A 13,492-nucleotide genomic window follows, 5' to 3' on the forward strand; every position below is an offset into this window, starting at 1 on the left:
ACGGGGGTGGTGGAGGATCCGAGCATCATGCTCGCCCGAAAGATCAACTCGACAACATTACAAAATCGCCGGGTGAAAGCGAAGGCTGCAAAGGTGGAAACGCTCAAGAAGCCGAAGGCCGGTGGAGGGCATGCTGGTGGTGGGCATGGCAGTAAGCGTGTTGGACATGGATGTGGTGCAGGTCGGGCCTCGCCGATTGTGCAGACACCGCCATGGACGGACCATTACAAGGCTCTGTACTACTACGCCGCCAAGCAGCTAGGTAGACAGTCCACGCCATCCGCCGCTGGGCAAGTGCCCTTCATCGTCGACGTCAACGCGGCTCCACTGCTTTTCCTAGAGTGTTGATCGCCGCAGGTTGTCCGGACGCAGGTGTCCGCCGTGGCACAGCTGGGTGCCTGCACATTGTTCGTTGGTATGCCTAAAGCTGGCGAGCTGGCATACGACGACGTGGACAAGGAGATGTTCGACATCATCCACGAGGGAGACAGAGGAGGTTGCTATGAGAACGGGTAGGTGGATGACACGGAGCCCACCCAGGCCAGCGCATACTCCCAACCAGGATCACAGTACACACATGCAGTCCGGCATGTTCACCTAGTTGGGCATGCAGCGGGGCTACACCCAGCCGGCTATGGATACACAACAGCAGGATTGGGCTGTCGGACAGTAGGAGGATGAGGAGGAGGGTGAGGACGATGATTCGGATGAATATACTACCGATCCAAAGAGGAGGGGTAGAGGAGAAAGCTTCAACATGCGGGAGGGCGAGTTGTTGTGCGACGCGCGGTTGGGCACTTTCCTTTATCCGATCCATGGCACAGAGCAGAAGGACACAGCTTTTTGGTGAACACAAGCATTTCGAGCCCTACTCCGACGCGGTCATCCGCAACCGTGAACCAAAGTCCCTCAACCATCAATGGGACACCATCCAAGAGGCCATGTCAAAGTATTGCGGCCACCTGAGAGAACTCATCACACCGTGGCCAAGTGGTGCGCAAAGCACCGAGCAAGTAAGTTGTTAATATGTATAGTTTCTTAGATCATTAATCATTTGTTGCCGGATATGCATATTTTGTAGATCATTTTGACGGATATGCATAATTTGCGGCCGGATATGCACTGTTGTGTAGATCACTTGCCGGATATGCATAGTTTTGTGGATCACTTGCCGTATATGCATTGTTTTGTTGATAATTTGTAGCCGGATATGCATTGTTTTATTGATCATTTGTAGTTGGATGTGCATTGTTTTGTAGCCAGAGATATCCATTGTTTGTAGCAGGATATGCATTGTTGACAATGTTATATTTTGTAGTCTTCTCGTGCTTGTAGTGTGTTCTTGAAGTTGGAGAAGAAAAAAGTTCACTGTCATGCATTATTGGTTGAAGTTGAATGGAAGACCAAGGTGAAACCTATACATTTCCAAGACCGTCACCCATGGCACCGAGAAACAAACCGGTGGTCCAACCAACCCAACAAAAGAACCGTCTAAGAAGATTAGAAGAGGCTTCCGGGAAAAGAAGTGGGAGGAGGAGAGGGCAAAGCGAGAAGGTGTGGCGACCAAGATGACGGAGAAGTTCAAAGACATAATGGCAAAGAAGATGAAACATACATCAAAGAGGCATGCAAGGCCGAGAAGAAGATCAAGCTCACAAAGAAGAAGGCCTTACTCGAAGAGAAGAAGCCCATGTTTAATGAGAAGGTACGGAAGGTGGAGATCGTGGCCACTTCGGAGGAGGCGAAGATGCTCACCTTGAAGATGGAGGAATTAGATGAGGACGCAAAAATGATCATGCAAGCAGTCCGTTTGAAGATATTACAACCGCAGAAGCATGCGTTAAGAGGCATACAATCTATGCCTCGGAAGGAGAGTTTTAACGGCCTACATTGTGAGAGGTTGGTGATTTTACTTATATTTATAGACAATCGGTGTTACAACCTTACCAAAAATGTAAGACGTTTTTTGCTTTCACACAGGACATAAAAAACGTATCAAAATGCAAGTCGCTATTAATCTTGCATGTGTACATTTTGGAGGGAGGACTTCAAAACCCTGGAGGTTAAGATTAATTTATAGGGAAATTATCAAATTGGGATTAAGCATTGGGTCAAACTCTTCCTTGAGTTGACGGCTGCATACCACTTAGTGTGATTTTCTTGTTCTGTAATCGTTTCCTAAAATTTGGAAGACAAAGTGCAAACGAACTAAAGGAAACAAACAAACACATCAATTGCTCTGATTTGGCAAAATGTATAGCTGCAAGTCACAACACAACCAAGTGAATTGCAAGACCAATGGACAACCTAACAATATGCCCAAGCCTAACAGATTCAGTAAGAGTGCACAAAAGAAGAGTGCCATGTTCTGCCTATTTCAGCTTCTAACAGTAACGAGCTACCTAGAGAAACAATCTCATGGCAGCCTGCCAAGTAGTAGGATGGATTTTTTTAAGAAGTTCTAGTCATGAAACAGCACACAAGGTAAGGTAGCTCATCCTACCCACTCCAGACTCAGCACAAGTGATGATATTCCATGCAAGACCACTAAACAAACAGAAAGAAAAACAAACGGAGCAAGCAAGCAGATGGAAAGCAGCAAATTAGATGGTTTGATAGTAAAGGTTCAACAGCAGCATCCTAACAGGATTCAAAGGTTCTGAGGCACCAAGTGCGGCAACCAGCTTAGGAACACAACATACCAGGAGTCCCAACAGGCCATCACAGGCCACTACCACATACTACTAGTACTAGATAACCAAGCGCATAACCAAAAGTTGGAACGCGCAAGTGCAGCAGGCTGGCGGGCTGGCTCAGCAGAAGAACATGCTGCTACGGACCTTCTCATGGAGGCGAGGCAGCTCCTGCACTGGGGCACTGCCGGCAGAGGTGTGGCCACCACCCTGGCTCGACGACGTCTCTGACATCTCATCAAACTTTATGAACTGCGCCACCTGAGCTGCCGCAAGATGTGCATAGCAGATTGGAGAAACTGCAAGGAAGCACAACAAGGTTGCAAAAATCAGCACAGGATTCACAAAACTAACAACAGTCGAAAGCTTTGCAGATGCAAAAACAAACACAGAAATGCAAAACTCACCAACTGATATGGCTGTTGTGCTCCTTTGGTACACATACGAGAGCGAGTGCACAAGATCCTGCAGGTCATCCGCGGCAAAGTGTATCTCATCATGTAGGATATGGTAGTGCGTTGGCCTTGTAGTCCCCTGCAACACACAAATAAGATTAGCTTTATCAAGTCAAAACGTCAACAAACTGGAAATTGTCACAATGGTACAAGCAACAACACTACAACTGAAAGCCAGGCCTAACCAAAACAACTGCAAGTCATTCAAGCAAGATTTGACATGCCCAGGATGCAAAAAGAGCTGGATGAAATGCACATGATCCAATACCAACTTACACAAATAAGATATTAAAATGCCCACTTCTAAGTGAGAGTTTTTCCTCATACTGTACTGTACTTATTATATGCTAAATGCATCAACCACAGTGATATACTCTTACAAAATTTGAACACTTCAAAAAATATTCACAAACAATCATGGTAAATCAGTGATCGTTCCAACAAGGTGCATAACTTTGGGTTCCAACAACATGCCATTAACAAGGCAACAGGCGGGTCAGTATTAACTGATCAAGGGAACTACCAGTCGTATAAAACTTTCAATTTTTGTCTCTATCAGTAGAAAATGGCATAAATCACAAACAACCAGCACTAGGGCAGACAATGAGAATACTGGCGACAGATGGTTCAAAAATTTTGGCCTTTGTTTCAAAAAAATTGGCCTTTGTGTGTACTAGTATGAAACAGTATATATCACAAACAGAACAGCGCAAGGGCAAAACGTTTAACATGCAAATATGATGAACCAGAGAGAATACTTACAATCATTCCAGCATGGGCGCACATGTAGAAGTCATAATTCCTTGGATGGCAGACGGCATTATCTACAACAGTGCCTGTGAAATGGCAACATTCAAACGTTAGTATTATTATGGAACAATTTGACATCATCATGGGATTAGAATACAGCAGACAAGCGGTGTATGTTACCTGGAGGGACATTCTCAGGAGATCCAGGAATGAAGAACTTGGTGTGGTGATTTTTCTGAGCAACAATCAACGTGAACTTGGGGTTCCAATTTTCATCCAAGAACTTGCAGGCCTGCACCAACACCAAGTCAGTTGTGCAATAGATGAATGAGATACTCATGTATAGTACTCCCTCAGTTCCTAAATGTAAGTCTGTGTAGAGATTCCATAGGTGGACTACATACGGAGCATAATGAATGAATCCACACTTAAAATGCATCTATATACATCCGTATCTAGTTCATAGTGAAATCTCTACAAAGACTTATATTTAGGAACGGAGGGAGTATAATATGAGGCCCACTAGAACCACATGAACAGTACCTCAATTATTTGATCCAATTCAATGTTCAGCACCTGATTAAACTGGCTCTCACTAACACCATCCCTGTAATGAAGAAGAGATCAACATTTCCTCGAGAAAATCAGACAACCATTCTATACAACTGAATGACCCTGGTATGTCTCCAATACTGACCACTGGCATTTGCAAGTAGTTATTTAGGAAGGATGACAAACCTGAAGATGATGATCTGATCTGGTTTCCTTTTTCCAGAACTGGTGTAGAAGTCAATGAGACACTCCCTGAAGCAGTTCAGAATAGCAACAGGAAAAGAAAACATCAAGAGAACCACCATAGTACATTTGTATGGACGACTGAACAAAAAAGAAAAAATATCTTACCGAACAAGGCCATCATCATCAGTTCCTTGTGGCTTGAACAATGAATCTATCATTTCTAGCTTTGGTGACTGCGAGCGCACTGAAGCCCTATATTTCGAGACAAGAGGCCATTCCCGAGAACCAACAACCTATAATCAAAATGGAAACAAACATCACATAATAGTTAATGGTTGTCAGAATTGTGCATACTAGTGTTATCTCAGATTTGGAAGTACTCTAATGCAGAGGAAATTTAGTAGCATACTGCTGCAATGGATGGTATATCAGACTGTCCAGGGGATCCATGGGACACATCCATTCCCAAGATGAGAGTTGGGACCTTTGATACAAGAGGTATACTTGGGGACATTTCAATTTGTAGCAGTGAGTTCATTCCACCAAGCTGATTAGAAAAAGGATTAGTACAAAGAAGACAATAATGTAAGAGCACTGTTTCAATAAGAATTACATGTGGGGGAGGCACAAACTTTTGCATTGATCTTCAGCAGAACATTTGTCAGATATTGGTCATTGACCCTTGTTGGGGCCACACATTGAGTGACAATCCCAAAGTCAGCAAGGCATTTTCGCTTCCATGGACCTATAAAAGAAACATAACCGGATGATACAGATGAGTGTCCTAAACTTATTTTAAGGATCCAATTAAGAATTTCTAGAACCAACCATAAACATCTGAGTTCTTCCTCTCAGCAAGAATACACAAGAGAAACTTGGGAGCCCCAGGAAGCTTAGACTTCACTTGCTCAAACATATCCTCAACCCTTTTTGGAGCAGGTGCACGTCTCATTGAACCATTCTCTTCAATTACAATATGAGGTTTTTCTACTGTCTGCAAATTTAAAAAAGAGTGAGTACAAAAACATTTCAGGAAATGTGTAGTAGGTTAATGGAAAACCTACAATGCCCTTCATGCCCCCACACTTGATGAGGTCATTGACAAGGTTCATGGTGTTACACCTAGCCGAAAAGTTTACAACCGCCCATCTGTCAACCACGCAAGCTCTAGCAAGCCTCTGCAGAAGCATAACTAGCAAAGTTATGGATGAAAACATGCAGGATAAGAATGCAGTCAAAACAATGACCTTGTTGTTGAAATTCCAACGTCCATTCCTTGTGAAAATATCTTCACCATTTCCAGCTTTGAGCTACATTACAGGATTCAATAAAGATGCATAAGGATTTCACCAGCACAAACAATGACTAAATAAGATATGGAGCAGTTAGTTGTGACTGACCTTGGGGGCCTGCAGTACCCTACCAGACACTTGAGTAAAGCCTTGAGCTATCGAAATTCCACATGCCTTCAGCATGGGTTCTGTATCATAGCTACTGCGTTTCAGTACCTGCCAAATTGACATGGATGAAACAGTTAATAACAAACCTACAACTAGGTATTGAGACAGAATAAATAAGCCACTCACATCAGACAAAACTGACATCCTCTCTTGAGGCTTCTGCCTGGACTTCTCAACAAGAGATGATCTTTGTAGGGTACTCAAAGATTTGGTATACCTTTGCAAAGGCACCAGCTGGCAGAGCTGGCAAACATAGAAAGATTCATCAGGGAATTGCACAAATAAGGCACAACCAAGAATATAAATTACAGGAATAGTCAAATCAAACCTCAATGGGAAAATATGTTGGCCGCCTAGGTTTCCCAACATTTATACAAGGGAAATCACCAGAGTACCTCAGCTCAATGCCACGGTTCTTCACAAAGTAATCATAAACAGATATTTCTATTGCTTCAGGGTCACCATTTCCACCATTCCTTTGCTTGAGAGAAAACCTAGATAGGCATAAGAACCACCAAGCAGTTATATAAAATAATGAAAGCTGCATGAAACTATAAAAGCTTCTAAATAGTGCTCTCAATAAAATCTACAATGCAAAGATGTCATGCAACAAGTCCAAACGATTAATTAAGCGCCATTTATACAACAAATGCCAATATGCTCACTTACATTTGTTCATAACAATTCCTCTCACTCAAACCAACAATCTTGTATTCTGTATTTGCTGGGCTTGTTTTTATCCTTAAATTCTTAAGTGCACGCTTGGCCTACCAAAACGAAAAAGGATTAGATATATAGAGATACATACACATTAGATATATATCATCAATGGTTTTCATAAGCAAGTTCAGGAGAAATCTTACCTTAGCCCAATCAATTTTATTAGGGTGGTCAACCTTCTGGTTGGCCAGCAGAAAATCAACAACAGGGCCAGGTTTCACAATCATTGTTGTAGAAACATCTGAACAATTAAGCAGTGGCTGTAAATATGAACTGTCACCTAATTGAAAATGCTGTCAAAAGATTATATACAGAATTGCGCTCATTGACGACATAGCATACCAATATTAAGAGAAAGCCCACTCTGTGTGGCTCGAAAGCTTGAGTGGAAACCTCTGCAGCCCATCACACCCCCACCCAAGTCCACAAAGTTTGAAGGATTGTTGTGAAAAAATGACTGGCGGACTAACAGGCAGCCCCTGCAAACACAAAGAAATATACACATGGAAATTAGACAAGATTTAGCATGCTCTATCAACCCTGAGAACAAAAATCAAGAACGGTAAATTAGCATTCAGAAGTAAATAGAAACAAACATACTGTTTGGCAGAGTGTTGTCTTAATATGATATCAATAACCCGAATGGCTTCTTGCGTGTGCTCTGATTCCTGGCCTTTGAGTGCCATTGCAATAGCACTCATGGGGATTCTTGCTGCAAAGCTCAACTCTACCTTGAAGGTTTTAGTCTGATATGGTCTTTTCACTCTCTTCTTGTCATTTCCTGGACTGTCGTTTCCAGGGCTGCCATTTGCAGGAGTCCTACAAGCAACAGAGTTACATGAGCAACAACAAGGCATAGTAACAACAAAAGACAACCTAAAAGCAAGAAAGTTACACGCAAGAAGACATAGTAACAGCAAAAGACAATACTGGACAAGGGCAGAGAGAGTTAATTACTTTCCACTGGAAACGTCTTCAAGAACCACAACAAACTCATTGTTAATTTGTGGGAGGGCACCAATGGTAAAAAGACTCTTTTCACCATCATAGGCAAAGTCTTTATGGGCTAGCTCCGATGCATAAGTCTGTGAAAGCTTATCAATGACTTTTCTACCAACACCTTTTCCATCAACAGGCCTGTCATCTTCATACTTCAGATTTACCTGCATCCAATTAAACAACAGAGGAATGACATTAGATGGTAGCACAAGGAATTCAACAACAATCAAAGTAAATGAGGATAGAGGCATACAACAAAGTAAACAAGGATAGAGGCATACATAGTAATGGTGGAAGAACTCATCTGTCGTCTTCAACGAGACTTTGAAATGATTTGTCACAAGCTGTATAGGATTTCCCCTCTTGCCAAAACCAGGACGAGCAATCAGGGCCCTCTTAGGCTTTGAAATCTTCTTTGCTTCTTCAGGTTTGATAGGCGGCAGGGGTGGTGGTAGTGGCAAGTCATCAGCCGACTCAGCTTTTATCGGCTCTGCATTTGGCGGGAGTGGTGGTGGTGGTGGCAGGTCATCACCTTGCGACTCCATCTGACAGTACATCAGTTAATCAGCTTCCAACAGTACACAAGTACAAATTGTACAACTCAAAAGTCAAGGAGAAGTTCTTCATAAAAGCAAGTGAAACAAGTTATCTAACAGACCAACACAGATACAGTACACAGGTGGTACAAGTGGGACTATGTAAGTTCTATTGCACAACTTAACAACAAATCAAGTATGAAAGGCACATAAAGAAACCATTTTTTTATTTAATCCATGGAAACAGAGGAGACAAGTAGACCTAGCAAGACTGGTGAATCCACAATAGGCATAGATTTCAACAGACCGACACAAGAAAACAACAATATTGACACTACAGACTCAAGAATGGTACCCAGATTATATTAACAAACCAAATAATTAAGTCTTTTCTGTTTATTGAAAGAAAATCTTAATTAAAACAAACAAGGAATATATAAAGCAAAAAAACATCAGTTCAAAATACAAAGGCACAAAAAGAAGCATCTCTCCCTTTCCTTCCATTCCTTATTATACATACTTAGATTTAAGCTGGACAATTATTTTAATGGTAATAATTAAAGCAAATAAACAATGGTAATACTTCTCTGACGGGATTAACTACATTCTTTCTTCTTGTTATTATGCAAGGAGATAAGGTCATTCCAGTGAGGGAATCGGTAAAAGATGCTCGTACAAAAGTAAATGCTTATATAGGATGGTAATGACCAAGCATGCAAATTGTACAACTACTATCACATCAGGTAGGGCAAAATATAGTAGTAGTACGTCACAAACGTAACTAGGACTAACATCTCGCAGGCATCAGCAATATTAACATGGGAGAAATCATATGGCAGGTCCTACTCAGAGCACAAGGATTGAAACAGAAAAAACATGACAACAGAGTTTACTTACTTCAGCAAACCCACAATGGTCCGGAGGAGCAGAACCGCTGAACTGATCTGCTGCACACAAACAAGTTAAGTCAGTCATCTGACAGTGATAAAAGTGTAGGAATACAGGAAAGATTGGCAGAAAGATCAAATAAAATCCAGATACAAAGGCACAAGAAACAAAAAGAAGACATGTTTTCCCCTTGCCTCCATGGGAAGGGAGATCCGGAATTCCAGACAAAAAGCCCCAATTTTACATATAAAGAAAGCATCTAAATACTCAGTAATGGTACCCAAGACTAGACCAAACCAAGGGGAAAAAGAAGTATTTTTTTCCCAGCATATGGGAAATCAGGCCCAGGAGAAACCTCTGAAAAAACCCAGAATTTCTTTCGTTCAAAAGAAAACCCCCAAAGTTCTTTTTTAGAGAAAAAAGAAACTGTCCTCGGGCATAGCACATACAAGAAGCAAAACGAAAAACCCTGCACTTCAACTGCCTCTCGCATAGCATCCCAGAATTTCTTTCACTCGAAAGAAAAAACCCAAAAGTTCGAATTTTTTTTTGTTGTTGTGAAAGAATGAAGTATGTCCTAGAAGCAAAACCAAAAACCCTACACATAGAGATTACTAACAAAAAACGGTGGAAAATAAATACCAAGAGAAGAAGAACAGATGAAGGGCCAAACGAGAACCCCGGAAGGGAGAACCGGTGGCACCTATCATATTCTTGGACGAAAAATCAAAGAAAAAAGAGAAGGGCGCGAAACCCCACAAAACACGCCGAGAAGGCGGGCGAACGGAACCTAATCCCAAATCCAACGCCCTGAGGAACATGCACACAAATGCATGACCACCGCCGGGGAAAAAAGATCCAAGGAAAAAGAGAAGACGCGCAACAGAGGAGGAGGGGAAAATAAAACCCCCATCCAAGAAATCCGTCCAACGAAACCGGCGACCAAGAACTCGAAGAGAAGGACGATCTATTCTACAGGACTAGAACCCTAGATTTATCCATTACCGAGGGCGCAAGGGAGGAAGCCTTGTCGTTCGCCTCCGCGAGAGATGGCTTGGCTTTCTTTTCCGTTCCCCTTCGGAACTCGTCTCTCCCCCTCCCCTCTCCTCGAACAACACTCCCCTAGCCAGTGCCCCGGCCCCGGCCCCGGCACCGGCCCCCTCTTCTTGTAGCAGCGGAGGCAAGGGCAGGAAGGTAAAAACGGACGGGCGCTTGCCATCTATGCGTCGCACGCATCGCGGCCGTCCGTCGGGTGGGAGCGTCGATCCGGGCCGGACGCGTGGGGCCAGGGAAACTCGGCGGGCTGCGTTGGCGTCAGGCGCGTCCCGTGCTGGCCTACCCACTTCCCCGGGTCCGGGGTTTTCGATCGACAGACGCCGTGACGGGTTCCTCACTGACGCCGCGGGCCCGCGGCCCGTGGGCCTGGCAGGTCATTGTGTTGGGTGGGGTTTTACGTGTCGGGCCGTTTTCCCCACGGCCGCGAAGCCTCTCCCAGATATCCACGCCCACCTTCCGCTCCCCGGGTTAAAGGAGGCTGCGGCCAGCCTTGCGAGGGGGGCCGTGACCTGCGCCCGGCCCATGCACCGGTGCGTAGCGGAGCGCTCGATGCAATGACACGTTTGGCGCCGGTGCACCGTGGGCCGGGTGCGTTCAACGCGCGTACGAGTAGAAGCAAGCGTCGTCCTGGGTAGCAGTACCTAGTTGCAGTGGCGCGAATCCTCAAAAAAAAAAAAAAAAAAAAAAAAGTTGCAGTGGCGCGCCGTGCTGGCCGGGTGATTTTGGGCAATGCTTTTGAGCCGCATCAATAAAGGGCGGTTGGTAAATTGCCATCTCCATTGCTGCCACCTGCCCACAGTACTCACTCCCCTGCTGCTGCTGGTACTACTACGCGACAGCTCGCGTCCCTTCTTCTCTCCCTACCAACGGGCCCCGCTCTCCGGCACGTGACTGGTACAGTAGAGGCCAGCCTCCGGAAAAAGGACGTTACAAATCGGAGGTGATTATTACCGCGACTAGTGGAGGATCTCGGGTCATAAAACTAGGATCGTCGCCGTTTACTTCAACGATTCAGATTTTTTTTAAAAATAATTCAAATTTTCTAAAAAATATTTACTACAAAAAAAATTCTAGATACATCATCGCAATCCTAACAAATAATCTCATGGTGGACTTTAAAATGTTAGACCGCCAGCGTTAAGTATGTGGTTTATATTGTTTTGCGTTTTAGGAGGGGCTGCCATGGCATCCATGGAACCCCACTAGGTCGTCCCTGCAACGGAGATTTGATTTGTTTTTTTTTTTGCTTGTTTGGGGATTCAATTCACTTTTAGGTGGGTGGTAAATGGATTTGAATGTGACAGCTCAAAATGTTCTCACATTAACCCTTTGTTGGAAGAGCTTTAATGTCAATACTACTATCCTTTTTCAAATTACTTATGATTTTGCTATTGTTTCAATTGTATATTATTTATGTTATTTTTATTTACTTCCTAAGATGCATGCAATGAAATTTGGCTGATGGATCTTAGTAGAGAAACTTGGCCAATGGATTCATTCAATTTGGATAAAGTGGAGACATTTGTATTTGTTTTATGTGGAGGTTTCGTGCGTGATAAATTGAGATTTCTAGTGTGAGTACGACGATTGTGTTGCATGCACACCTTTTTGAGGGAAAATAATGTGGTTTTATTACTGCTTTCCCAGCAAAACTACTTATTATTTTATTCTTGTTATTCTTTTTAAATACATATGTTTTTATTCGTTTACGTACATTTCGTTGGTGCGACAAATCATTTTGTGACAAATTAAGAGGGTATGTAAAGTAGTAGTGTGAAAGTTTAATGAGGGGTAAATCGGGGTCTCAACTAGGATGGCAATGCACCATGCACTCATGAGAATTCTTTTCCACACGATTTTTAACGTGGTTATATTACGGCTATCTTGTTGGATTTATTTCTAGTTTAATTTCATGTTTTCAATGTTTGGCATTTATGTTCTTTTTGTTTACTTCATAAAATATGTAAGGTCAAACATATAAGAATCACTATATCACGTGACTTACCATCTGTTTTTTTATTGCAATTTTCCCAGTAAATCTCAGCGTGGTGTCATAAAAGTTAATGACCAAAGTAACTTCTCCATGATCAATGAGTTTAACATAGGAGCATCAAAATCAAAAACATACCGATGAAATAAGAAAACATTACGACTTATAGAAGAAATGTGAATAAGTTAAAATATGTATTACTCAAAGCTAGCATCGTTTCCGTTGATATGGAGCTGGAAACCTAATGCTCTGGAAAAAACAATGTGTCCAAAATTATATCGACACTTCTCTATGGTGTTGAATCTTACTTTTATACATGTCATAAACAATAGTCAACTATATAGGTTGAAGTCAGAATTATAGTGCTTGAGTTAGTATATTGTTCTACATGCGTATTTTAAGAATCAACAAAACCTTCCAATAACTGCTTACATTTGTAACGAGGCCATTGATGAATGTGATAGGTGATCACCATACTTGAACCGTTCACATTAATTTTAAAAGAAAAGTCCACATTTCAACCTTAAACTAACCAGCCAATTCAATTTACAACCCTCATCTTCAAAACCGGTCACATTACACCCTCAACTTACCATGTAGTTCAAAAGACAACCCTTGACTAGGTTTTGGGCTGGTCAAACAGCAGGTTTTGACCGAGCCAATGTCAATGTTGCATTCTAGTAAGCATTTAAGTTAATAAAAGGAGTGGTGGGTCCAACATGTCAATCTAATATGCTTCTTCCTCCACTATAAGATGTATGCACATACTGAAAGCATCACGACATTGTTAGGCGCCCCTAACCCATGCGAACACCCGCCACGGTCCAAACACGCGGCCTCTCCTCCCGCCAGCGCGTCTCACCAGTGCTGAGGCGGTGATTTCAGCTGGCTGGCAGAAGCAGCTACCTCGAGAGATCCTTCGGTCGCGCTAGCTAGTGACGGTAGGCGCGACCATCATCGTGCGACATGACAGCTCGTCGACCGGCGAATGACGCACATCCACGAAGAAGGGGCAGCTCTGAGACTTCTCACCTCCACTGTGAAGCCTATGTTCTCCCATCCTCGTGTCTCTCTGCTCTGCTCTGGTCCGCTGCCTCACCTCATCCAATTTCGGCCAGAGCCATTGCCGCCGGACTAGACATAAATCAATGCCTCCGACAACCATGTTGTAGTTGCCTTGTCACCGCGACCCCCCCACCCCCCAGGG

General features: G+C 43.2%; 1 protein-coding gene across 6 annotated transcripts; it reads right to left on the reverse strand.

Moving 5' to 3' along the window:
* Nucleotides 1-2,591: 2,591 nt before the first annotated feature.
* On the reverse strand, nucleotides 2,592-10,473 carry LOC123069683 (protein argonaute 4A). Of its 6 annotated transcripts, none has more exons than XM_044492613.1 (23): nucleotides 10,245-10,473; nucleotides 9,249-9,295; nucleotides 8,097-8,360; nucleotides 7,774-7,979; nucleotides 7,417-7,635; nucleotides 7,159-7,295; nucleotides 6,960-7,057; nucleotides 6,766-6,863; nucleotides 6,425-6,590; nucleotides 6,223-6,339; nucleotides 6,037-6,144; nucleotides 5,884-5,946; nucleotides 5,701-5,814; nucleotides 5,465-5,630; nucleotides 5,269-5,381; nucleotides 5,046-5,183; nucleotides 4,802-4,929; nucleotides 4,637-4,702; nucleotides 4,442-4,505; nucleotides 4,079-4,190; nucleotides 3,911-3,984; nucleotides 3,101-3,227; nucleotides 2,592-2,992 (listed from the first exon to the last, which is right to left on the reverse strand). In XM_044492613.1, the coding sequence occupies exons 1-23, from the start codon at nucleotides 10,456-10,458 to the stop codon at nucleotides 2,814-2,816; spliced, it is 3,018 nt and encodes a 1,005-aa protein (XP_044348548.1). In that variant the 5' UTR covers nucleotides 10,459-10,473; the 3' UTR covers nucleotides 2,592-2,813. The 6 variants fall into 6 exon arrangements, with proteins under 6 accessions (XP_044348548.1, XP_044348547.1, XP_044348546.1 ...); XM_044492612.1 differs by having other exon boundaries at nucleotides 9,249-9,298; XM_044492611.1 differs by having other exon boundaries at nucleotides 5,701-5,946.
* Nucleotides 10,474-13,492: the final 3,019 nt, after the last annotated feature.

This window comes from Triticum aestivum, chromosome 3B (assembly GCF_018294505.1).
Source record: "Triticum aestivum cultivar Chinese Spring chromosome 3B, IWGSC CS RefSeq v2.1, whole genome shotgun sequence".
NCBI lineage: Eukaryota > Viridiplantae > Streptophyta > Magnoliopsida > Poales > Poaceae > Triticum > Triticum aestivum.